The 24,556-nt window shown below is 44.9% G+C and overlaps 1 protein-coding gene across 2 annotated transcripts in view; it reads left to right on the top strand.

Annotated features, from left to right (window-relative positions):
- Hr39 (Nuclear hormone receptor FTZ-F1 beta) overlaps nt 1–24,556 on the top strand; it is a 145,976-nt gene that overhangs the window by 58,741 nt on the left and 62,679 nt on the right. For both annotated transcript variants that reach the window (XM_075670232.1, XM_075670237.1), the window contains 2 exons: nt 4,383–4,602; nt 18,489–18,860. In XM_075670232.1, the coding sequence (XP_075526347.1) occupies nt 4,383–4,602; nt 18,489–18,860 (592 nt within the window). The remainder of the gene's footprint in view (nt 1–4,382; nt 4,603–18,488; nt 18,861–24,556) is intronic.

Genomic DNA, 24,556 nt, shown 5'->3' with positions numbered 1-24,556 from the left:
ACAGTAAGCTGATCGGTCTATAATTTTTCAAGTCTTTGGCGTCCCCTTTCTTATGGATTAGGATTATGTTAGCGTTCTTCCAAGATTCCGGTACGCTCGAGGTCATGAGGCATTGCGTATACAGGGTGGCCAGTTTCTCTAGAACAATCTGTCCACCATCCTTCAACAAATCCGCTGTTACCTGATCCTCCCCCCAGCTGCCTTCCCCCTTTGCATAGCTCCTAAGGCTTTCTTTAGTTCTTCCCGCGTTACTTGTGGGATTTCAAATTCCTCTAGACTATTCTCTCTTCCATTATCGTCGTGGGTGCCACTGGTAGTGTATAAATCTCTATAGAACTCCTCAGCCACTTGAACGATCTCATTCATATTAGTAATGATATTGCCGGCTTTGTCTCTTAATGCATACATCTGATTCTTGCCTATTCCTAGTTTCTTCTTCACTGTTTTTAGGCTTCCTCCGTTCCTGAGAGCCTGTTCAATTCTATCCATATTATAGTTCCTGGTGTCCGCTGTCTTACGCTTGTTGATGAACTTCGAAAGTTCTGCCAGTTCTATTCTAGCTGTAGGGTTAGAGGCTTTCATACATTGGCGTTTCTTGATCAGATCTTTCGTCTCCCGCGATAGCTTACTGGTTTCCTGTCTAACGGCGTTACCACCGACTTCTATTGCGCACTCCTTAATGATGCCCATGAGATTGTCGTTCATTGCTTCAACACTAAGGTCCTCTTCCTGAGTTAAAGCCGAATACCTGTTCTGTAGCTTGATCCGGAATTCCTCTAGTTTCCCTCTTACCGCTAGCTCATTGATTGGCTTCTTGTGTACCAGTTTCTTCCGTTCCCTCCTCAAGTCTAGGCTAATTCGAGTTCTTACCATCCTATGGTCACTGCAGCGTACCTTGCCGAGCACGTCTACATCTTGTATGATGCCAGGGTTCGCGCAGAGTATGAAGTCTATTTCATTTCTAGTCTCACCATTCGGGCTCCTCCACGTCCACTTTCGACTAACCCGCTTGCGGAAAAAGGTATTCATTATCCGCATATTATTCTGTTCTGCAAACTCTAGTAATAACTCTCCTCTGCTATTCCTAGAGCCTATGCCATATTCCCCCACTGTCTTGTCTCCAGCCTGCTTCTTGTCTACCCTGGCATTGAAGTCGCCCATCAGTATAGTGTATTTTGTTTTGACTTTAGCCATCGCCGATTCCACGTCTTCATAAAAGCTTTCGACTTCCTGGTCATCATGACTGCATGTAGGGGCATAGACTTGTACCACCTTCAATTTGTACCTCTTATTAAGTTTCACAACAAGACCTGCCACCCTCTCGTTAATGCTATAGAATTCCTGTATGTTACCAGCTATTTCCTTATTAATCAGGAAGCCGACTCCTAGTTCTCGTCTCTCCGCTAAGCCCCGGTAGCACAGTACGTGCCCGCTTTTTAGCACTGTATATGCTTCTTTTGTCCTCCTAACCTCACTGAGCCCTATTATATCCCATTTACTACCCTCTAATTCCTCCAATAACACTGCTAGACTCGCCTCACTAGATAACGTTCTAACGTTAAACGTTGCCAGGTTCAGATTCCAATGGCGGCCTGTCCGGAGTGTTTTGTAGGCCAAATAAAAAAAAAAAAAGCTTTCTTTTCCTTGATAGGTATAGATAGCCCTTTCTAACTTGGGCGCCACCAAGCTAGAATGTGTGGCCGGCTGAAGCGGCGCTTGGCTGTGTGAGAAAAGCCCTTTGCCGAGCTGCACTATGGTGTTCTTGTGTGTCTATGAACGAGGCCTGTGTATGCAAGCATCTAGGACAGAATTACGTTGACGAGGTCATATTTCAAATATGATAGTGAAAGACCATTGTATGACTTGAACAGCATGCATATATGCATGTTTTCTGTGAAAACACCACTAAATAAAGGTCGATCATCAAAGAACTTATTGTTATTGCCAGCTCCTCTCCAATGTGACTGTGTTTATTGCAGCAGCTTATATATGATGCTTTGTACATTATGCAGTAGTTCACTTTTTGCATTTACTGCATCACAGGCAAGAGACTCTTGGCATTACTTTTTGCATCTACATGCACTCTTACTAACTGCATTACCAGGATTTACACAGAATGAGAAATACTTCAGTGTAGTGAAAATATCTATAGAGGCATTACATAGTTGTAGCATGATTTCACTAATATGGGTAGCACAAATTGGGGGGCCCATATGGGAGAACAGAATTGGGCACTTGCTTTAGCATTAGTAACACATGATCCAACTTATGTTTAAAATGCTCTCAGCAGTGGTAGATGGCACATTAGCATGTCCTTGAATGAAGCTATTGTGCATTATATAACATATATATCCTAAGGGGGCCATGACATGGTCGTTCAGCTATTCTCAGTTTATCATTGTAACTAAGAGTATAGGGGCCAGTATGGTTACTTAAAGGGGTCCTGAGCCGCCCCTCGGGCTTGGTGAAAAAAAAACGCAGTCCACGGATAGCATACGCTGCTGTGAACATCTCAGCCAAATTTTGCAGTCGTGTGCGGCGCGTGGAGCTCACGAGCAAAGCGTGAAGTCACTCCTGTTTTTCCCCCCCAAACACTCTTTTTAACAGAAGCCTTCTCCTCACTCCTTTCGAGGGCTGTATTTCGTCATATAGCATGTTCCCATACGGGGCTGCTATTATTGGCCAATAGCTGATATCAGTCAAGAAGGATGTTTGGATCAGTGCGCTTCTTCTTACTGTTACTGTGTACGTTTATTGACGCAGTTTAATAAACATGCTGAAGTAAACGAAAATATGCTTTTGAATTTCGATAAGAATTACATACTTTCGTGAGAAGCCAACTATCGTCTGCTCACGCTCGGCTGCAGCTGCCCATGTAGCAAATATACTTTGGCCAGACTGCTTATGGCGTCGTAGTCGTCGGGTCTCACTAATTTTGATTAGCTTTGAACACTCAACTAGTCTTGAACCATGCGAAACTTAAGGTCAGACTACATGCACGCTTGCCAGTGCCAAGGCACCTAGCCGCTCCTGGCTGGATGTCTTGGAAGGCTTCGCTTCGTATAGAACCATTGACAGCACTTCAAAATGTGCAAGTTGTACGTGGCTGCTATCCGCCAGTCAAGCTGGTACAGGAAAAAGCCAGTCTGCACCACTTAGCATGGCCAGACAGGAGCATATGAGCGTGAGCATGCACTAAAGCCCTGTAGTGCACAAAGCAAATGTGGTGCATACACAATACAATTGCACGTAGCTGCAGTCTGCTATATAGCATAGATACCACGGCTGCCACAACAAGTCTGCTCGCTGAGTGCACTGTTGCTCGCTGACGACAACTGCGTTTGCTGTGTCGTAAGTGCCAAAATCAGAAATAGTGGTGCTTACATGAACATCCAAAATCAGATTTGATTTGAACTGTGCGCTATGGTGTTGTTCAGTAGGCAAGGCATTGTGGGCATACCCTGCTCCGCCATAGCCTTTGCTGTGTAGCACATTGAAGAAAGAGCGGGAGCACCGAGAAGGGGATCGTATGTGACCTCTGATTGCCAATAACTCCGCTTCTGCTGAACGCATTGGAGTGCTTCGTGCGGCAAAGTATTTCCAAAGTAGTCTATTTTGACTTCAAATTCGTTTCTCGATTTCGATAAAAAGTGTACAGGACCTCTCTCGAGAGGGGGGGAATGCCTCTGGGTGCAAATTTTAACCCAAAATTTCAATACCCACAAATAGTGACCGCTGTTATCGTATGGCATGTGTGACTGTGTGATGTCAAGAAGTGCAGTACCACCACTGTGTCATCTGCTCTAACACATTCTGAAACCACATGCGCATATGCTGAGCTGGACTCTTCTTGCTCCACACGCTCTGGCACCCAGCAGCGTAGCAAGAGTGTCACTGTTGTATTGTGCCCGCAATTCTTGTGCGATAAAAACAACACAAAGCAGAGAACACCTCTGGAAACTATCTCGGGCTGACTGCAGAGGTGCACATGTGAAAACGAACACCACGTGCATGCTGTACACACAGAGCGCACTTTAGTTCATCACCTGACAGTGTTGCCAGACTGCTGTAAGGTCCAACTGCGATATAAAAAAATTCAAATACAAATTTTCTACTGCACCAAATGCGCTCAAATTATGCTAGCTTGCTGTGGGACACATACAGTTTCACATGCAATGCATAATTCAAGCTAGAGAATTTGGTATTGTGGCTCATTTAACATTTTTCACTATTTGCTGAAATAGAAAACGCATTAGAAGGTTAGGTTTGTGTTTGGTAGGTCAGCGTCACTCACTGTTACATGCTAAGTGCCATTGCACTCATTTTATGCTAACCTTGCGGTGACGGCACCATGTGTAAGCTCATGGCTGTTCTTTTTGCAGGGCCGCCATGTCTCCTTGGTAGAAGCAGTCTACTCTCCCTCTCAGAGTCCAAGCCAAAGCCGACATCGATTGGCTGATGGCCTCTCCCCCACAGCAGCTCACTTGCGCAATCTTTCAGTGTCCCGTACAAGCACTAGCGCAGTGCCATACACACCAGCAAGCTCAGAGCCTCCTTACCCTTACCTTGTGGTTCAGCCTACACCTGACACTCGATCAACAGGTATGGAACATGCATATTTCAAATTCCAGATCTCAAATTGTTGTTCCCAGTAGTGGTCAGTTCTGTTTCTTCTATTTTAATTACATACATTCTGTGTCCCAATCTTTTGCTGCAAGAATTATACAGGGGTTGTACAACTGTGCCAATTGTGCCAAACTGCTACATTTGCAACTTGCTACACCAAGCTGCAACAAAACTGTAGAAATGCCTTGAATTGTGCCCAAGCTGCTCCAAAACACTGAGCATGACCACCAAGGGTTCCTGTTCAGGTTAGTTTTAGAGGGAAATGGCAAGTGGGTGGCATGAGCATGTTCAGAGGGGAGCTAGTGAGTGGAGGTAGCAGACAGTGCATATGCAACCACGCGAGTTAGCACCTGGTGGTAAACAAGTTGTGTTGTGCAACCCCTGTGACTGGAAACAGAATTTAAAATAAATTTATGTGGCTCCATAGAAATGGCAACACCTCTCAACAACCAGTGGTGTCAAATGCCCACGAAATATCAAAGATTGACACCATACATGTACAGCAAAAATTCTCAAAAGTTGAATGTTATTTGAAACAAAAAAAGATGTTTTGGTGTCTACTTCTTTGTTGAGTGTTACTGTGGAAATGGCCTTTCATGCAAACCTATTGTCTGTGTTGTAGCTGGCATACATCCTGGCACTTTTTTTTTCTTTCTCTCTCTCTCTCTCTCTCTCTCTTATTTGAAGATGATGTGAATACTGTAGAGTATTTTATGGAAGCGTTTAGGTGCCGCCATCTTGGGCTGTTAGCGCTGCTGTTTTTTGTGTTTAACAACGAAGTGTGCGTTACTACAGTCGATTCGCAAGCATGAAAATAGTTGTATAAATGCATTCAGCATTTCATGACGATGTTGCCTCACTTTACGTCTGATAAAACATAGAAATTGTTTGTGTAACAGCCCAATATGCCGGTGCCCATGAAGCCTATATAAAATCATCCACAGTCGCCGAATGATTTTTCCGAATCGGACCTGCTCCGATTATTCGGACCTGCTCAGATTATTCGAAAAAATTCGGACCTGCTCGGATTATTCGGACTGCTTCGCAGCACCGCCATCCTCCCCATAGACGATAATGTATAATAACTGCCAAAAGTTCGGATACCTTGCAACCTCTCATTTGTTTGAGCCAACTCAAACAAACGTCGATAGCACTTGCCCCCACCAACTCTAAATGGTGCATGGTTCGACTTGCTGAATGCCATCTTTGTTTTGAGCTGAGCCTTCTTGCTGCCCCATGAGGTGACGCTACTGCAAATCCCTGCTCATCATCATTGTTTCTGCCTGGTTCGGTAGAGTTGCTGCAACAGTTCTGGTCTCAGCTTAGTAAGCCATGTCAGGGCAATCCAGCAACTGATTTCTTTCTTTCTTTGTGCACGACGCTGCGAGTAGGCCACATTTTTAGTTTGTGCGACTGGTGTCGGCGTGATTGCGCGGTGGTGTTTGCTTTGTGTGCTGTGTCGAGGTTGCAGTGTTCAAATGCGGCATATGGAAACATAGCGTCAAGTGTCTAATGGGGCCTACAGTGCCCACGTCGCTGCCGTCACACGCGGAGCTTGTACAAGCAGTGACTGTGCTTTCACCCGCCTATAGTGACCTCACGACCCTCTGCGAAATTCAGGCTGATCTGATTGCATGTAAACGGAGCAGCATGCAATGGCGCATTCACGATTTCAAGCCTACTGCTGAGCCCGAATAAGTGCATGGAAATAAAGGATTTCTTCTTTTTTTTTTCTGAATCTGTTTTTTCGGACACCTGTTTATTCGGACATATCCGCGATCCCCTTGAGGTCCGAATAAACAGTCGGCAACTGTATATGCATAATTGAACAACTTTTGATACATCTTTCTGCTGCATATCGGCATCAACATTTAGCCCAAGGTTAAAACTTTCTTCGGTAATATTCTATCCTCCTGAGGCTAGAGAAAACTCAGTAATACCTTGTGTTTTGGGAGTCAGTTCTTATTAGCTAGTGGTGCGCGAATATTCGAAACTTCTAATATTTGGTTCAAACATGTCAGTATCAGTACCATATTTACTTGCATAATGATCACACACTTTAAAAAAAAATCAATGATGCAAATTCTAGGGTGCGATCATTACGCGGGATAAACGTTCAGCAAAAACAAAAAAAAATTTTTTCATGACGCTTTTGCTGCGTGCGGTCAACAAACAGGCAGCTGCCGCTGTAACACTGCGGGACATCAAAACAAAATGGCGGCCTGCGGAGCAAGCCGGACACACCAAACGTGATTTTTTTTTCTTCTTGTGAGTACGTGCATTGAAACAGTTTTTTCGGTATCAGTAATGATTAATGTCATTAATATTGGCAAGTTTGTGGCAATAACGTAGCCATGTCCACCTTGTGGGGACAGAAACAGAGATGGGAGTGCTCAATTGCCAGTGACAGAAACACACGGTGGGCATGCTGCAAAAACTGCGGCATTTGTCTTCACTATAATCCTAATACGGCACATTATTGCTAAGGTTGGTTGAAAATCTGAGCCGTATTACAAGTGCCGGCATATGAATAGGGTACACTTCTAATGTATCAGTGTAAACGTGGCTACTGTCGTTGCCGCTCGTGATTTGTTGCATGCCCACGAGTGCAGACGAGAGGAATCGAAAGGCACCTTTCTTGTTGTTGTTTTTGAGCATAACCCATTATAAAGCCTACAAATAATAATGCCAAGGCAAGTTTGGTTGTAGATTCTTTTTTCTTGAAGCAGAAAGTGATGAAAGGAATAAAATGGTGCATCTGCTTAAGAATCTGTTTGGTGTGTGCAGACCACTTGGTAAGTCTTGAACAGTCGTTCGCGTAGCATTCGACAGTTGGTAAACATGATCATCATCAGCTAGCTCGGCACTCAACATATTGCTGCGGCAAGTTCAGGGTGCAATCGTTACGTGGGAAAGAAAAAAAATCAGAATTTTGACGACAAAATTTGGCGTTCAATCATTACGCGAGTGCAGTCGTTGGGTAAGTAAATACGGTGTTCGATTCGATTCAAAAGATACTTGTACTATTCTGGTATTCTGATCCCTGGAAATTGCTGTTGTCAGTTCTCTAAGTCAGCTTCACCGCTGTACAGTCCTGTTATGCGGTGAAGAATAGAAAATGAATTGCTGTAAGGTATATTACCATGCAGTAAAGCATATCAAAAGTAAGAAAGGTCACAGTCGTATGGCTGCTGCTGGTGCTTATGGCTACCTAGCACTATCAGCTCAGGTACCCACACTGTGCTGCCTCTTCATGCACCTGGACAATACTAGCCACGAGGTTGAAACCTCTCTCTGCTGCTAACCTGGCTAAGTGCCTAAAAACACTGTTACCAAACTACAAATTTGACCAAATAGCAGGCTTATCAATGTTTTTAGACCCTCGTTCTAATGTAGTTGAGTACCACCAAGATGCTTCAATGGCAAACTGGATTAAAAAATTCGGAGGACGCTTAAGCTTCACCCTTAAGAGTGGAACGCGATAGCATTCAAAGATCCCTGACTGCTTCTCACGCTTCCCAGCAACTGCAGCTTATGTAATCGTAATGCTTACTGGGAAACGCTGGCAGCAAACACTATGTACAAAGGTGAGCTTTCTGGTAGAAATGCCACCTGCTGTGTGGGCTGCGATGCGGCGGAGGCAAGCGCCATCTGGAGATGTTGCAAGGAACCAAGCGCACTGCTTTATGACCTTTGAGATTTGCGCGCACTGGCGTGCTCAAATCTCTGAGCCCATGGCCACTCTATCAATGGTAGAAATGCTGGAAAAGGGGTTTGTGTTTTGAGTTTCTGCATAACAGAATTATATTTTCTCAAATATTCAAATTACAAGTCGACATTATCATGTCTGTATGTTGTATGTAAGTCGTACTTTACGATTTTTCGGACTTATTTTACCTGGAGAAATTCAATTAAGCAACTTCCTTGCGTTTCATGGAGGGCCTGTGTGGTTGAGCATGCATGATGCGAAATGTTTTTTACCGAAACAACGCTGGACGTCAATGCCAGATTTTCTGCGACGTGGGGCCCTTAACGCTATCACATTAAAACCTGGCTTTATATGAAGCAAGGAAATTTTCAACACCAAAAAACCCAGATATGCCCCTAACATCAAAAGCTTCTGTAAACCTCTCTCCTTCCACATCAGCACTCTGAAAACACTTTGATAAGCTCATCAACCAGCTCCAACTTTCACTTGCTTGTGGCAACAAATTTCACTGCTACAACCACAGGTTAAAAGATATTTGCATGATGAAATTTTGGGCCTAAACGAAGATCTATGTGAATGGTGGTGGGAGCATTGTGCCAACTGATGGTTCGACTTGCGAAGAGATACCTGCCGATACCAGACACTAGTGTGTCCAGTGAGCAGCTCTTTTCGATGTCTGAAGGAAATCCTTCTTTTATTGGGAAGGGGGGGGGAGAACACAGTGCAAAAAAGACAGGGACACAAGAGAACGACACCCACACAATTATGATACTGTCAAGCCAAAGTGTTGTACTAGAGAAATTTTTTCACCAGAAGGCATTGTTTTCTTGTACGTTATTTGCTGCACAATAAGCTTACTTTCTTTATCGTAAGTCTGGTTGTTGAAACAAATTGCATGTTAGCAAAACCAATAGTATCTGTATTAAAAAAATATTCTGTTCAATTCGCACTGGGTTTTCATTATTCAAGTTCACTTTGAAATTCAAAATTTCATATTTGCACTCCCCTTTAATTAACAAAGGATGTTACAAACTTGAAAAGCCTATTGTTTGCACATATACCATGATTAGATACACAGAGCAGCATCGCTATGTACTTTTGAAAGTCTGTACATTGAATTTAATGAATGGTCCCTTACCCTACAGAGAACATACAGCAGTTTCACATATTTCCTCAAGGTACAGTCTAACCCTCGACACTCTTGCTACACATCTGTTAACGATATGACATCTTCTGCACTATTCCATAATCGTCCCTTAGTGAGGGAGCCTTTTTCAATGCGCCTCAGGGAACTCTGTGAGGAAATGGGCGTCTCAGTGGCTCCAGTGAAGCTGTTGCCACCATGGCAATGGCAACTTGTTGAATGTGACACATTATCTATTGAGGTAACAAAATACGCTCCAGATGTGCACATACCAATGCACTTTCTGGAGCTTCAGTCAAAGTACACCTGCCCAGAATTTTACACAGATACTTCAAAGTCGCAAGCCGGCTTCTTTTACGCGGCTGTTGGCCCATTGTTTTCGGAATCTGATGTTCTACACCCTGCAACCAGCATCTTCATCGCAGAGCCCTATGCAATACTGTCGGCTATTAAGCACATTAAGAAAGCAAAGCTCCCAAAGGCCATTATATTCACAGATTCCTTAAAGAGACACTAAAGGTTAATATTAAGTCAACATGGGCTGCTGAAATACCATCCCAGAAACCTCGAAACGCTTGTTTCATGCACAGAAGATACTTATTTTAAGAGAAAATGCGTTCTGAAGCATCCGCGTACCTCTAGCACAGTTCAAATCGCCCGCCCTCCAATTGAGGAGTGGTGACGTCATGGTCTTATAGTAACGTTGCGCCGTCGGTGAGTAAAACTACAGTGTACTAGAATATTGGGTAGTGTACTCTCTGCCCTATGCGGCTCGCGCTTCCGGCTGAAGCCGCGCATGTCGCCAGAGCCGGAGGCCGCTAGGGGCGCTGGAGCTAGTTCCACCTGAAAACCCGTGCCAGCGCGTGCGCTCCCGTCACTGCCATTCGCTTGCTGCAGCCTGCACACGAGGATGCGAGTAGACTTGATTTTGATTGTTTTTGTGAAGTGCAACGTTCGTAGACTTGTCTCTGCAACATCCTCGGACATCCTTTGTGCTCGTTCTGCGGTGCGCTAAGCAACTATGCCTAGTCGCCGGCGCAATTACTGTTTTGCACCAGGGTGCCGGACATGCTATAGTCCTATAGTCGAGCGAAAGACTCGCCGAAGGCGCCTCTTTTCAGTGTCCCACAAGACGAAGAAAGGAGGCATCAGTGGAAAAAAAAACTTACACCGTGAAGACAAGAAGCTTGACCAAACATGTGCAGTATGCGAATTGCTAAATGCTTGAAAACCTGTTTACAGAATGCAAGAAGCAAGAGCTGCATGCCTACAGTATTATGGATATACACACCAAATACACACCCTCGTGAGGGCAAGGTGCATGAGCAACATTGGTTGCAATGAGCACGCAGCTGAAGTTACAAGAAAAGTTACCAGCGTCTATTTAACTACACGGCTCCATTTTTTCGGGAAAGGCATCAACTCAGAGCAACGAAGCAGAAGGGAAGCAGCTAAGCATCGGAAAATAAGTAAACCTGTATGAGAAAGCTGTGTAGGACATGTTTAAAACATTTGCTCCATTTAAAAAAAATCAATTAATGTTATGTTTGTTTTGAATGAAGAGGGTACAGGCAGATCTAAAAAAAGAAAAACAAATTATATGTCAACTTGAATGAAGCCCATATGTCGTGGTGGTGCACCATATGAAAAAGGGCATGAAAGAACCAACACCGTACTTGAACTCTTGAGGAGTCTGATTCACTATGACCTTAATGGGAATATTGTAAACATATATATATATATATATATATATATATATATATATATATATATATATATTTTCATTTCGCCTTACTCCATGTTCTTAGGCATGCTCTTAGAAAAAAGAATGGTTTGTTTCATTTTGTAAACATTGTTATTGTTGTGAAAAGAAATATTTCCTGCATGCACCAACAGTGAGATTTGTAATATTTTTGGTATCTGTGCCGTTTTTTGAATATTCTTTGGTGGGGCTGATTTTGCTTATTTTACACTCCTGCAACAATACTGTACACCGTTCTTGTTTCAATGCTGTTCCTAATAAAATGTACGAAATTGAAAGTGCATTCGAAAATAAAAGCAATTTTATGCGCTCAGAGAACAATTAATGTCGCCTGCTCATTGATATCATTGCTGGAATTATTGTGTACAATTAGAAATAAGCTTCTTTGATATTTTACAGAAAATAATTTTTCATAAATATATGCGCCGTATATTTCCTTCCGGCGATGTGTGCCCACACGTCGCATTTATGGCGCAAGAAAACTGTCCGCAACTTGACCAAGTGCGGTCAGCTTGGGCAACGGTCCACTACTAAAGAGAGCGGCGCACGCTCGATGCTGGCCTTAGCGGACCGCAGTCGACGGTTACACGGTGATTAGTGGTACTAGATGTAGATAAAACAAATCATCGCGCTAACATTATCGTCACAGTAACTGCTACAAACTACTGCAAGCTGCCCACTTTGGTGGCGAACCAGCACCCAAATTTATGTACCGTATTTACACGATTGTAAGTCGACTCGAATGTAAGTCGACCCCCCCATATTGCATGACCGAAAAAAAAAAAAAAAAAAAACCCGAGCGCGCATTCGATAACGAAAATTTATTAGTAGCTGACATGGTCACTGGATTCGTCTTCACTAGTGCTGCCATCGTCATAGTTGCTGCGGTCCCACAGCGTGTCGTGGTCCAGCGAAATGTCAAATTTGGCAAACGACCGCACCAGGACATCTTGCAGAACAGCAGCCCACGCCAAATGCACCCAACCACACGCAGCCGTCAGGGAGACTCTGTTGACAGGTCCGGTTGGCGTAATTTCGCAGTCTTCTGCCGCCAGCCACTCGTACTCACGGCGGAGCAGAACCTTAAAATTAAGGCGAAGGTCCGGGCTTGTTTCATGACCACGTCGCACTTCAATGGCAGGGACCGATCACGCATTTCAGCGACGTACGCCGCAAGCTTAGCCTACAGCTCCGGAAAGCGTCCAGGCTTCGGCACGTGGGAAATTTCTCACTTGCCGCCACAGGGTGAAAATTTCGCTTCGCTGCAGTCGCCACTCTCGCACCATCTGTTTAGAAACATCGAAATTGCGGCCCGCTGCGCAGTGATTTGTTTCTTCGGCGTAAAGGATGGCAGCCCTCTTGAACGCTGCTGTGAACGAGTGCCGAAAGCTTAATGGGCCTGCAGCACTCATGACGACTGGGGAAGCATAGAAGTAGCACGTAGCCGGCAGTCAAGTGGAGCGCGTGAAAAAGTTAAACCAATACCAATGCACCCGCAAGCGGTGTCTGCTCTTCAAATGGCTCTTCCATGAACTGCCGATACTCCCCGCAAGCGCCGCCGTTCTGAGGGTGCCGCCGCAAATGGGAACAGCGGCGCTTCCATCAACTATCGACACCCCTCCATGAGTTTTGCATGCACTGCAAGACTCTCAAAAATGTTGAAAAACCCTTCCGAAAAGCGAACAAACACGCGGTATAGAGAAAAGATACGGGTAGGGCCATAGAGCAAACATAAAATTGTAGCTACATTGTAGCTCTCGTTGGTATCGCTTTTTTTTGGCGGGGCCATGTTTTGGTTTCGATTGTAAGTCGACCCCCCAACTTCAGACTTTCAAATTTTAAAAAAGGGGTCGACTTACAATCGTGTAAATACGGTACTCGCGAGGTCATCGATAACGCCTCCCGAGCCGTCGCAGTCACAATGATAAAGTTTTTTTTTAATATATTGCACAAAATGCGAATTGACGCCTTTCCGGTAATACAGATAGCAACAACTTACGCTATGCGGTGAAATAACCCGCAGAACTCGCATAGCGTAGGCGCAGGACTGCAAAACATTTCAGGTGAAAATGTTTGTAGCGCCATCTCTCGGAGGCGACATCAAGGGCCTCATGCGGAGCCGTCATCTGAGCCCACTACCCCTATTCTAGCACACTGTAGTAAAACGGTGCCCGCAGACGGCGGTATGGCTTTTCTGCGCAAAAGGCAAACGCACGGCCAGTAACAGAGCCAAGACAGAGCCGACAGCAGCACGAAAACGGAACTATGGTGGCTAGCGGAAGGAAAAGTGCGCGACGATAAGCTGGTTCTTTATTTTATGACGCCATCTTTGAAGCTCGTTGCAATGAACGACCCTGACAACGACACATTGGCTCGCAATGCTGGGCTTGACTTCAGCGATTTAAGCACTGATGAACGTGACCTGCTGCTAAGGGCTCGCACCGTCGGCGTCGTTGCGTACTACCATGATGGCAACTGTGTCATGGCTGTACATATTCGTACATTTGTAGCTTTTCCTTCGTGAAAACCAAATGCCGCACTCACCACCCCACCTTCGACCTGCAGTTGTTCTTGCACTTCGGAGAATGCAGGCAAGACCGACGGAACAGCGCTACAGGAAAGCATTGCTTTGAAAGGCACACTCCATACGACTTCAGTAAGTCGGCGTTGAACTCTTAATCCTCTGGACGAAAGTGCAGCGAGCACTCTATACGATTTTTCGGCTCTTTGCCAATGCGCTGTGGCAGAGGTACGGCGCTTAACCACTTCGAACGGAGAGGTTCACTCATTGGCACACCATGATAAGTAATGTTGGATTTGCCGCTGCAACTGCCCTTGGCCAAGTTCCGCGGACCGTTCGCGCATCCCACGACATCACATGGACGTAGCATTCTCGCTGCTTGTTCCAAATGCAAGTTTCGCGAGCCAGCAGAACCAGCACAGCACGATGCAATAACGAAACAACTGAAACTCCAAAGCGCGCGCGGCGGATAGTCGAGCGCGCAGAGTCGAGCGAGAACGAAACCTTTCGCCCACCCATACTACTGAAGGGCAACGTCAAAATGTTATTTTTTCTTAGAATCGAATAGAAGTAGACAGGTAGCATTTTCTACCATCTTATAACCTAATGAAATGATCTTTTTAATATGAGTAGTTGAGTACTAGTGACATAAATTATGATGAGTGCCTTCGTCATCGGTCTAGTACCGGAATGTCACAGGGGGGGGTCTCAAATCGTGTCATGCATTTACCTCAATTTCTTGGTTACTGAAGCTCTGTTCGCAATTATATTGACACCTTAGACGTTCTAGAGCGTTGTTTTATCTCTTCTAACTTGACTTCATAGTAACCTTTAGTGTCCCTTTAAGTGTTGTCAAAACTTTGCAATCTCTATGAAAACATTAAAATCCTGTAATCAACGACCTCTATTCACTGCTCTGCAATATGTGTGCATCTAACCATTGTAATACGCTGGGTGCCTGGACACAAGTGTATAGAGGGTAACGAGCTTGCAGATAAAATAGCAACCTCCATAGCAACAAAACCTAGCAATCCATCCATACCCGTTCCTGCCACAGACTTGAAGCCATTCCTAGGCAAGAAACTCGGAAGCTATTGTCAACACTTGTGGAATGTGCGAACATTGAATAAGCTTCATGCAATTAAGCCCTTTCTAGGGAACTGGCCAGCATTAACAAAGTCAGAACGATCTGGCGTCCTCTTTTGTCACCTCAAAGTAGGGCACACGTGCGGTACCCATTCAAACCTTTTGACTGGCGCTGAACCTCCCCTCTATGGCACATGTGGTGAAAGGCTGACCGTACCCCACATCTTGCTGGAGTGCCGGGAAGCAGATGCAGAATGGAAAAAGCACTTTCCTTTGGCATACAGACTACAGATTCCCTTACATCCGACATTGTTGGAACAGAACCTTTGCTTGAGACCAGGGCAATTAACTTTTTGAATGATGTGCTGCATGTCGACATCCTGAGAGATTCGTAGCGGTCCCTCTACGTAGAGGGCATTGCTGCAAGCATACTGTTTTGTAGAGCACGTGCCTCAAGGCCCTTGCGCGCATGGGTCTTGGCAAGGCTGTAGTGCTACTGGAAGCGGCGCATTTTTTCATGTTATTTCTTTCTCAAGTATATTTTATGGTCATTGCCCACATCACTCATTCTTGACATTATTTTAATATTTTTATATTTTACATGACATGCAGGGAATATCTTAGGCCTCTATACAGCCACAATACATCTGACAGTTGTCACTCACCGTATCATAGACTCGCCCACACCATTTCTTGGCGCTCTTTGGCCATCCCTGGCTCTTGTACAAAAAAAAAAAAACTACACATCATCATCATCATCTCTATTGACGTGAAGAATTTGAATGTCCCCTCCCTCTCTTTTGCTCTGGCAAAAGCAACTTTCGTTTGCAAAAACACGTGGATGAAGATGTAACTTCGTGTACACACTGAGTTGGTATGTTGATGCCATTTCCTGGATTGTGTTCTTGTCTCACGGCATCTGGAACTTAATTCGCAGGTTCTTTTTGTCATCAATGAGACTTCATGCAAATTAGGGTCAACTTTCTGAAAGTTAGTGGCAACAATATTGTCAAACTGCTGGTATATGGTTTTGAATGCACCTGGTCTAAAATGTGGAGTGAATTTTTGTGGTCGTTGCTTCTGCCAGAACACACTGCTGATGAATTTGGCCGTACTTGCCCAAATCTAACATGCCCCTGAATCAAATACGCACCCATTTTGCATGTGTCCAAAGTAGAAGATTAACGTAGAAATCCAAATAAAGCTCCTAAACAAAGCGGAAGCCTAACGCGCGCCCTATCTTTTAGCAAGAAAAACAGGCAAGGGTCTCATGTGTTACACAATGGTGGCCGGTTTCCTAATGTCAGCTTCGCCGCACGGTTTTTTTTAGTCTCGCCGCAATACATCTGTGTTATGCGGTAAAGCATGCAAACATAGCAAAGGCGGTTTTGGTTTCATATCTATTTGTATCGCTCTGGCAATTTTCAGCCCAGTATTTGGGGAGGGAAATAGGTGCATTATATTTGGCTGAATACCATAATCAGGCATTGTGAGGTACTGTTATTGCTTGAAAATCTTCCTAGCGTGGGCCCAGAATAGATACTTTCGATGAGAGCTGATGTGTGTAATTCACTCTCCCTTAAGTTCCGCCAACACAGATGCTGCCACTAAAGGGTTCGCTATTGGGGTCGCCATAGGGGTCAGGCATGCCAACTGGTCAAGTTTAAATTACCCGGCGAAGGCCATGTTAGGATCGAAATAAAGAATGTTTGGGCCCATAGAAATGCATGGGCACCGGCCGGGACCTTCGGTTGGAGGAAATTAATGAAAAAATATAATTAGCCAGAGTTGAATTAATGGAAGTGTAATATATAGTTTGGAAGGGTCATGGAAGGCTATTTTTTAGGAGGTGAGTGAATACTCATATATCACCTATTCGAATTAGTGATGTTCAATTTGGCATTATGTGGAGTGAATTGGCATCGCATGAAGGATTGATGAGTCATGTGATGCACGGACTGCACTTTAGTCTGCCACACGAAGTCGCCTTAATTTAATCCAACTGCCACAACAATTGGAAAGTCTTTCTGTATTTTGGAGGAAAACTGGAAAGCAAAAACATTTTATGCAATATAAGATTGCCACCAAATACAGGTCCACTATTAAACTGAGAACCCTTTTGGTATTCAATACAACATGAAGTCACCAATTCTTTTGCTTTAGAGATAGAAAAGCACTTGATTCTATACAACAGACATTCTATTGACACAAAAATATTTTACAGACCTTCATATACAAGAACTGAGCTGTAATCAGTGCTGGCATACAAATTTGGAGTTCCCTTTATTAAGAGTAAACTGCACTGCGTATCTTGATTTTTATGTACAGTGAGACCTCGTTAAACTGTAGTTGGCCGGAGCTCGGAAAAAGTATGTACTAAACGGTAGTGCTGCTTAACCGAAATAGCATGAGATCGCCCACTTACCTGTCAAAAACGGAACTCAGAGAGAGTGCGATGAAAGGGGAGAGAACATGCAGTATTTATTCACTTTGCACGACAAAAGTGTTATCTTTAGTTGATGCCGCGGCGGCCTAGCAGCAACGACCGCTGCCTCAAACTCACTGAAGCTGCGAGCCAGCTTTTCAGCCAGCCCCCTCTTCTCGGCAAACACTTGCATGGCAGATTCCTCGTTGGTGTTGCATGTTCTCCATGCACACGGGCGGTAGCGCTGCAGAAGTCGTGGGGCACCTTTTTCATTGCGGGTTGCTGTTCTCGTTGCGACGATCGCATTCAGCAGGCTGACATAACACGCAGCTTCTGCCACTGTCGGGCCTGAATCGCCCGTCCTGGTGCTTTTCATGTCGTCCTCATCACTGTTGCTAGTTAGCACTTCGGCTACAACAGAGACAACGATGGCGAAAAGCTGAACCTCGTAGCCAACATCTCTTCGCGGTCACAGCAGCGCTGCCGAGCAACTTCTTCGCATTCCAAATGCCAGACACTGTAGTCAACAGTAGATCCCTGTCGCGTGCCAGCGCCGACTTCTTCGTGTCACGTTCGATAGCACGAACAATGTCTAATTTTTCTTCTATGCTGAGTGCCCGGCGCCTTTTTTATCCGAGCTTCAGCATGACGCGAGTCCTTGTTTGCACGACGCCACAACGCTCTCTGGCACGGCGCCGAAATGATGTTGATGTTGATGTGGCTTCCGTGCAAATGCACAGGGCACTTGGAGGCCGTTGTTCTTATCTCTGAGGCTTGTTGTTCTGCTGGGCCACCCGAGGGAGGTGATGCATCGCCGTGTTTGCACGACGAAAAGTGGAAACACTACGTTTTAACCGATATGTACTCAATAAGCTGGTACGGTTTATGCGGATACAAAACGCATTATGTTCAATGGCTGCTGAGTCGGGGATTTGACTTTACTACTTTTAAAACGAAACTACTGTTTAAGCGGGTATGGTTTAACGAGGTTTTACTATACGTAAGTTACTGATAATTTGCTGCATTCTTGTGTTATGCAATGCTAGGAGACTACCGAGAATGTGCAGCACTGTGTTTTGCTGCACAGAATTTCTAAGCATGAGATTTTGGGAGAAATGTTCTCATATTCAATATTCAGTTTAATATCTACTATTTGGCATTTGCACATCCCAGCTGCTCTCTATTATTATTAATGTGCGTGCGCTATTGTTGCAGCTTCCAGTGCCTCAGTGGCATCAAGTGCATCAGACGAGTCGAATGCATCCGACCTGTCCAGCCCAACTCGGCGCCCCTCAGCTGAAGGTGCCGGAAGTGACCCGCTGGGGGCCCTAGGGGAAGCCCCTGGTGGTGTTTCACGACAGCAGCTGCTCAGTGGACCGTGCCCTATTTGTGGGGATCGTATCTCTGGCTTCCACTATGGTATCTTTTCCTGTGAGAGCTGCAAGGGCTTCTTCAAACGCACAGTGCAGAACAAAAAGCACTACGTCTGCCTCCGAGGAGCTGCCTGCCCTGTTGCTGTGGCCACACGGAAGAAGTGTCCTGCCTGCCGTTTCGACAAATGTCTTAGGACAGGCATGAAACTTGAAGGTACTTGGCTCTTTGGCATGTTTAGCTACTAAGTGCTAAGTGCACTTAGTAGTGTAGTTTAACACCACTACTATAAATGCACTTTACTACTATTACTACTATGATTGCACTTTAGCTACTGAGTGCACTTTTATATTTTTGGTCTCAGTGCTCCCCAAAAACTCAAAACCTTTAGCTGCATGTAAGATGCAGATTAGAAGCAACCTCAGTATACCCAAATAAACATAAAATGGTTAAGTGTGACTATAGCAGAACTTCGTGAATGAGTACAGATGTTAAATTTCTGCAAATTTGGAAGATGGATAAAGAAAAACACACGAAAGGACTTTTTCTTTGAGAAACATTGGAAAATTTCCCTAAATTATCTCAGCATAGGGAAGTGCAGATGAGAGTCCATGCCAAATTATGTTGGCACCAGTGTCAGCAGACGTTCGCAGTCTGTTATAATTGCGGCATGCATGTCTGTTTTTGCAAAATCAATGTGCATTCATTTACTGTTTTTATCATGTATGTGGCACACCAACAAAGTGTGCTCCAGAATTAAGGAAGGAGAAAAAACGGCACACTTCAGCTATTCCTCCAGCTCTAAACTCATTTAACGCAACAGCTGCAGGTTCTCACTATGGAGACCTCCATCTTCTCAAGAGCAACTTCTTCTTTCTTGTGATGCGCATGTCACCTTTGTCCTCTACATTAGCCTGCTATGGTGCCCAAAATGCATCCATAGACGCTGCCACTCCCACAGTTTATGTAGCACACAAAACCTTGCACAAATTGTCTAGCAGCTGCGCTATGGCTTGATGGTTTAGCATGTCTGACTCCCAAACTGCACGTTGCCGCGAGGGCATGAGTTCGATTTATAGTGACTGTGGTTGGCAATGCCTTGTTCTTATGCACCATATGGTGACAGGGAAGGTGAATATGTAGAGGCAGTATGAAAATGGTGGCAGTGACACGAGAACAATGGCATAATGGAGAGGAACGAAGGACCATAGCAAATGCATTTAGAATCATTCAATCGGCCATTTATTCTTACTCTATGGAAAGGAAAGGAGCAGCCCCTTAAAAGTTTGCTGCACTGAGTAGCTTCACAGGATGGCTGTCCCATGATTTGGCATCAATGGGCAGGAATTTTTTAGCCTTAAAGGCCAACTGCAACGAAATTCTGGATAGCATGAAAAGCCCTGTTTCAGATAATTTCGACATACACGTGGAAAGTTTTATGCTTGAAATCTGAGTGGGTGTGCGCAAAACGTTTGATGTTTGATCTTTTTCATACCTAAACTGAAAAAAAAACCACCATTACCGCTCCCTGGAAGTGGCGTACGATTTAGACTGTAGAGAACCAGCACCTGGGTCGTCTTAAAAAAACTTACTTGTAAACTGTTCTCATGTACAGTGAAATCCTCTTATAATGATATCAAGAATGAAAAATGCGATCATTATAACTAATCATCTCTATATCTGGAATGCCGTAAAAGAAAAAAAAAAAAGCTGCCAAACATACCTTCGTAGCTCCGAAACCAAATTTGCCACTTTCAATTTAAAAAATCGACGTTGTAGAAAGTAGGCTGTGAAAAGTGAAGCATTTATTTACCATATTTACTCGCATAATGATCGCACTCGCGTAATGATCGCACCCCTGAATTTTGTCGTTAAAATTAGATTTTTTTTCTTTCCCGTGTAATGATCGCACCATGAACTTGTCACAGCGATATGTTGTGTGCCAAGCCTAGCTAATGATGATCACGCTTACCATCTGTCGAATGCTACGCGAATGACTCTTGAAAACATACCAAGCGGTCTGCACGCACCCAACATTCTTAAGCAGATGCCCCATTTCATTCCTTTTACCACTTTCGGCACTTTCATGAAAAAAAAAAAAAGCTACAACCAAACTTGCCTCGGCTTTATTATTTGTAGGCTTCATAATGGTTTTGGTCAACAACAACAACATAAACGGCGCCTTTCAATTCCTCTCGTCTCCACTCATGGGCATGCAACAAATCGCGAGCGGCAACGATAGTGGCCACGTTTACACTGATATGTTAGAAGTGTACCCTATTCATACGCCGACGCTTGTAGCGCAGCGAAGATATTCGCCCACCCTTAGCGGAGATGTGCTATATTAGGATAGTAGTGAAAACAAATGCCACAGTTTCCGCAGCATGCCCGCCATGTGTTTCTATGTCACTGGCAGCTAAGAGCGCCCATCTCTGTTTCTGTCCCCTCAAAGTGGACATGGCTACGTTATTGGTGCAAACTTGCTGATATTAACAATATTATTCATTACTGATGTGGAAGAAACTGTTTCAATGTGCACAATGTACTCACGAGAAGAAAAATAATCGCATTCGGCTTGCTCTGCCGGCCGCCATTTTTGTTTTGGTGTTCCACACTGACAGCGGCAGCATCCTGCTTGTCATCCCGTAGCAAATGCGGGATGAAAAAAGAAAATCTTTCTTTTCGTGGGAAATGTAACCCACATAATGATAACACCCCTGAATTTGTGAAAATATTTTTGACAAAAAAGTGCGATCATTATGCGAGTAAATACGGTATACCTCTAAACAGCGTGTCAAACGTTAGGCGTGCTGAAATAGTCAGAAATCTACACTTGTTTTCGTGGAAGTTTCAGGTTCACAACCACACTGTGCATTGCATCCAGTGGCTGCACGAACACTGGCGGCTATAATTTAGCGTGCATGGAATCAGTGAGCGACTCCGTCAGTGACAGTGCACAAAGATTGTAGTTAGTTTCAAAGACTGGCCACTGTCAATCTCGTCGTCACTGCCGCTGCTGTCATCGCCTCAATAACTCCTCCATTGAAGCACCACCTATTTTATTGCCAGTAGCGACACAATCCCAGAGTTTGGTAATGTTAGCGGCTGCCACCGTGTTGATTTCACGCATAGAGGGTTTCACGCATGGGAGGGGGGTTTACGCACATTTCAGGATTATTCTGCATGAAAAACACCGCCCAAACGGCAGAATTTTGATCATTATATCCAATACGCGGTGAATAACATATCGTTATATTCTATTTACTCGTTTGTAATGCGCCCTTGATTGTAACACGCACCCGTTTTCAGCGACCCAAAAAAAGGGTGGGGAAAATCTCCCCTCAATTGTAACGTGCACCTGTTTGCCGTGACCTAAAGACAGAAAAGCCCTTTACACTACCGTGCATCTCATTCTTTCATACCAAAATACAACTTCCTCTCATTTCGAAAAACAAAACAAAAGCGAAGCATCGATTGCGATGGCAAATTAGTAGACAGCTATACGAAAAGTAAGGATAGTAGTTTTATCAGCCATATAAACTTTTAAACATTCGCCTACTAACTGAACACGTCTCACTTAATGACGGCAAGAACTCTTTATCAAAATGCTGGAGTGAGGAAGTACGGTAGTAGGAGAGATCGAATTGACCTTTGTGCGGCTTCTCACTTCAACGCAAACTAAGCGATGAGAACACAGTGCGGTGTGCCTAGATGCGTAGACTCTGTCTCCATCGCAGATAGCTTTGAAGATTGGGGGCTGCGCGGCCGTGCCATGCGCAGCAGCTATCGGAGTAGACCACCTCTCCTGTTTTTGCCAGTCCCACACGCAAGTTTCGGCAACTCTAAAGTATGAACCCCATGCAAGTGATTTCTTGCGCGACAGCGACAAGCGATGCGGTGGAGACGGCTGTCGCATTCGCTCGTCGCCCAGAAGTTCGCGCGACAGCTCTCCAGTATTTCCGGTATTAGGGGATCGAGTTAGCGCCAAACCTGGCATGGCACGTGCTATAATTATTTAAGTTGATTTGTTTGGCTGTACAAAACAACATAAAGTATTTCTGAAGGTCTTGCAATAGGTTTCTTTTGTTTACATATCAAAATCTGGTAGTTTGCTCGTTCCGTTTGTATACTGAGAAGCGCGCACGTGTGCAAACCGGTAGTACGTCACTAATGTACATCCCGTTCCGGCTGCTTACTATTGGCTAGACGCTCATAGCACTTCCAGGCGATGAGTGACAAATTCTAGATTTGCAGAACCGAGCGATCACGCGACAAGATCGAGCGATCTGTTCAAGTGACGGCCCGATCCGTCGCGCGAAGCCATCGCTCGTCGCTGTCGCGCACAAAGTCCCGCTCTTGGGGTTTGGGCTTAAACGCTTGTGGTGCGGCCCAATTTCTGTCTGTCACCACACACATGATCAATTTTCTTTTAATTGCGGCATTGCGTGTCTTTGCAGTCAGCACTATCATACTGATAGAGCAAATGCAGAAAATGAGAAGATGGATGGTGTACTAAGCACACGTACTACAGCACATGGAGTAAACTACGGCAGCTGGGCCCGAAGTATAGTGAACTAGAATGTATTCTAGTTCACTGTAGCTCGAAGCATGAACGATGCGGCCATTTTGAAAGGTCGATGGCGATACGGTAATGCAGATGTAGGGTCATACTTGATTATAACGCGCATGCAATTTTGTGCACATCTTATCAGAAAAAAAGTGCATGCTAAATTCGAGTAAACACGGTATATGGAGTTTTTTCTCATAGCCCTAATGCATAAGTTGATACAGTCGAAACCACTTGTAACAATATTCAAATGCCACAGAAATTCCATTGTTAAAGCCGGGTTGCATGAAAAAATCAAAATAGAAGGATGGCAGAGCTGATCTTAGCAAACTACAATGGCGGGGAGGCCAGTGTCTCTCCCCACCACCTTCCTCCATCCGGCTGCTGACTGTGATCACTCGTTTAATAGGGTGTCACACGGCGCACTTTTGATCGCAATCAAGCCCGATCCGGATCAAATTTCTTGGTCGTGATTGGCTCCTTTGCACAAAATGCACGAGAAAGTCGAGAATTTCGATCCAGATCGGTCCCAATAGCGATCGGAAGTGTACCTGTGACACCGGTATAACTGCTTTTTGGGCACTGCAATCACGTGTAAGTGGCTGTTGGCATTAAAGAATGGCACTGCTATAACTGCAAAGAGGGGTCACAGGTGGCAAGCGATATGCGAGCACTGCCGAGGCGGCGCTTTGGTGGGCCCAAAAGGGGCCTTCTAAAAAATGCGAGGAGGTTGTCGCAGCAGCCTGCCAGCTTGAGAAATCCAGAAGAAACGCTGAAGCGAGATCACCACAAGCAACTCACCATGTACGTCGCACTGCATTGCACAAGAAAACCCTATGTCTGTCAGCCTTGTCGACATCCTTCTCCAAGGTATCCAGGTGCTCCACGTAGTGCAGTGGAAGGTTCCTCGTGAAAACAAAGCCATGGAGGGACTGAATCATCTGCCGGGCCTCCTGTGAGAACAACGTTGAGGCAGCCTGCCCCACCGCATCATCGCTGCTGTCGGTGCCGTCGCTATCTGATGCAAGCACGTTCACAACGATCGCCTCATCGGTTAGAAGCACTTAGTTTCCAAATCCATAGCCGTGCTCTTTCTTTTCACCGGCAACGTTGTGCATTTCCAGTTGTCAGCGGATGGGTCAGTAATCTTCCGTTTCGGCAGCGAGTCAAAAGAGGCTGAGAAACCACGTGGCCAGTAGCGAGTTGAACGCAACCAACAAGGATGAACACGGGCAATTACACTGTTTGCAGAACTGCGCTGAATGAGGGGTCAGCGAGCAAGATGCGAGCAGCGCAGTTGGCGCGGTCCATTCATGTTTCGGAGGGTGGCGTGGCGTAGAGTTAT

This window comes from Dermacentor variabilis, chromosome 1, assembly GCF_050947875.1.
Source record: "Dermacentor variabilis isolate Ectoservices chromosome 1, ASM5094787v1, whole genome shotgun sequence".
Lineage (NCBI taxonomy): Eukaryota > Metazoa > Arthropoda > Arachnida > Ixodida > Ixodidae > Dermacentor > Dermacentor variabilis.
Note: the sequence above shows the minus strand (reverse complement) of the source record. Positions and strands in the feature narration are given on the sequence as shown.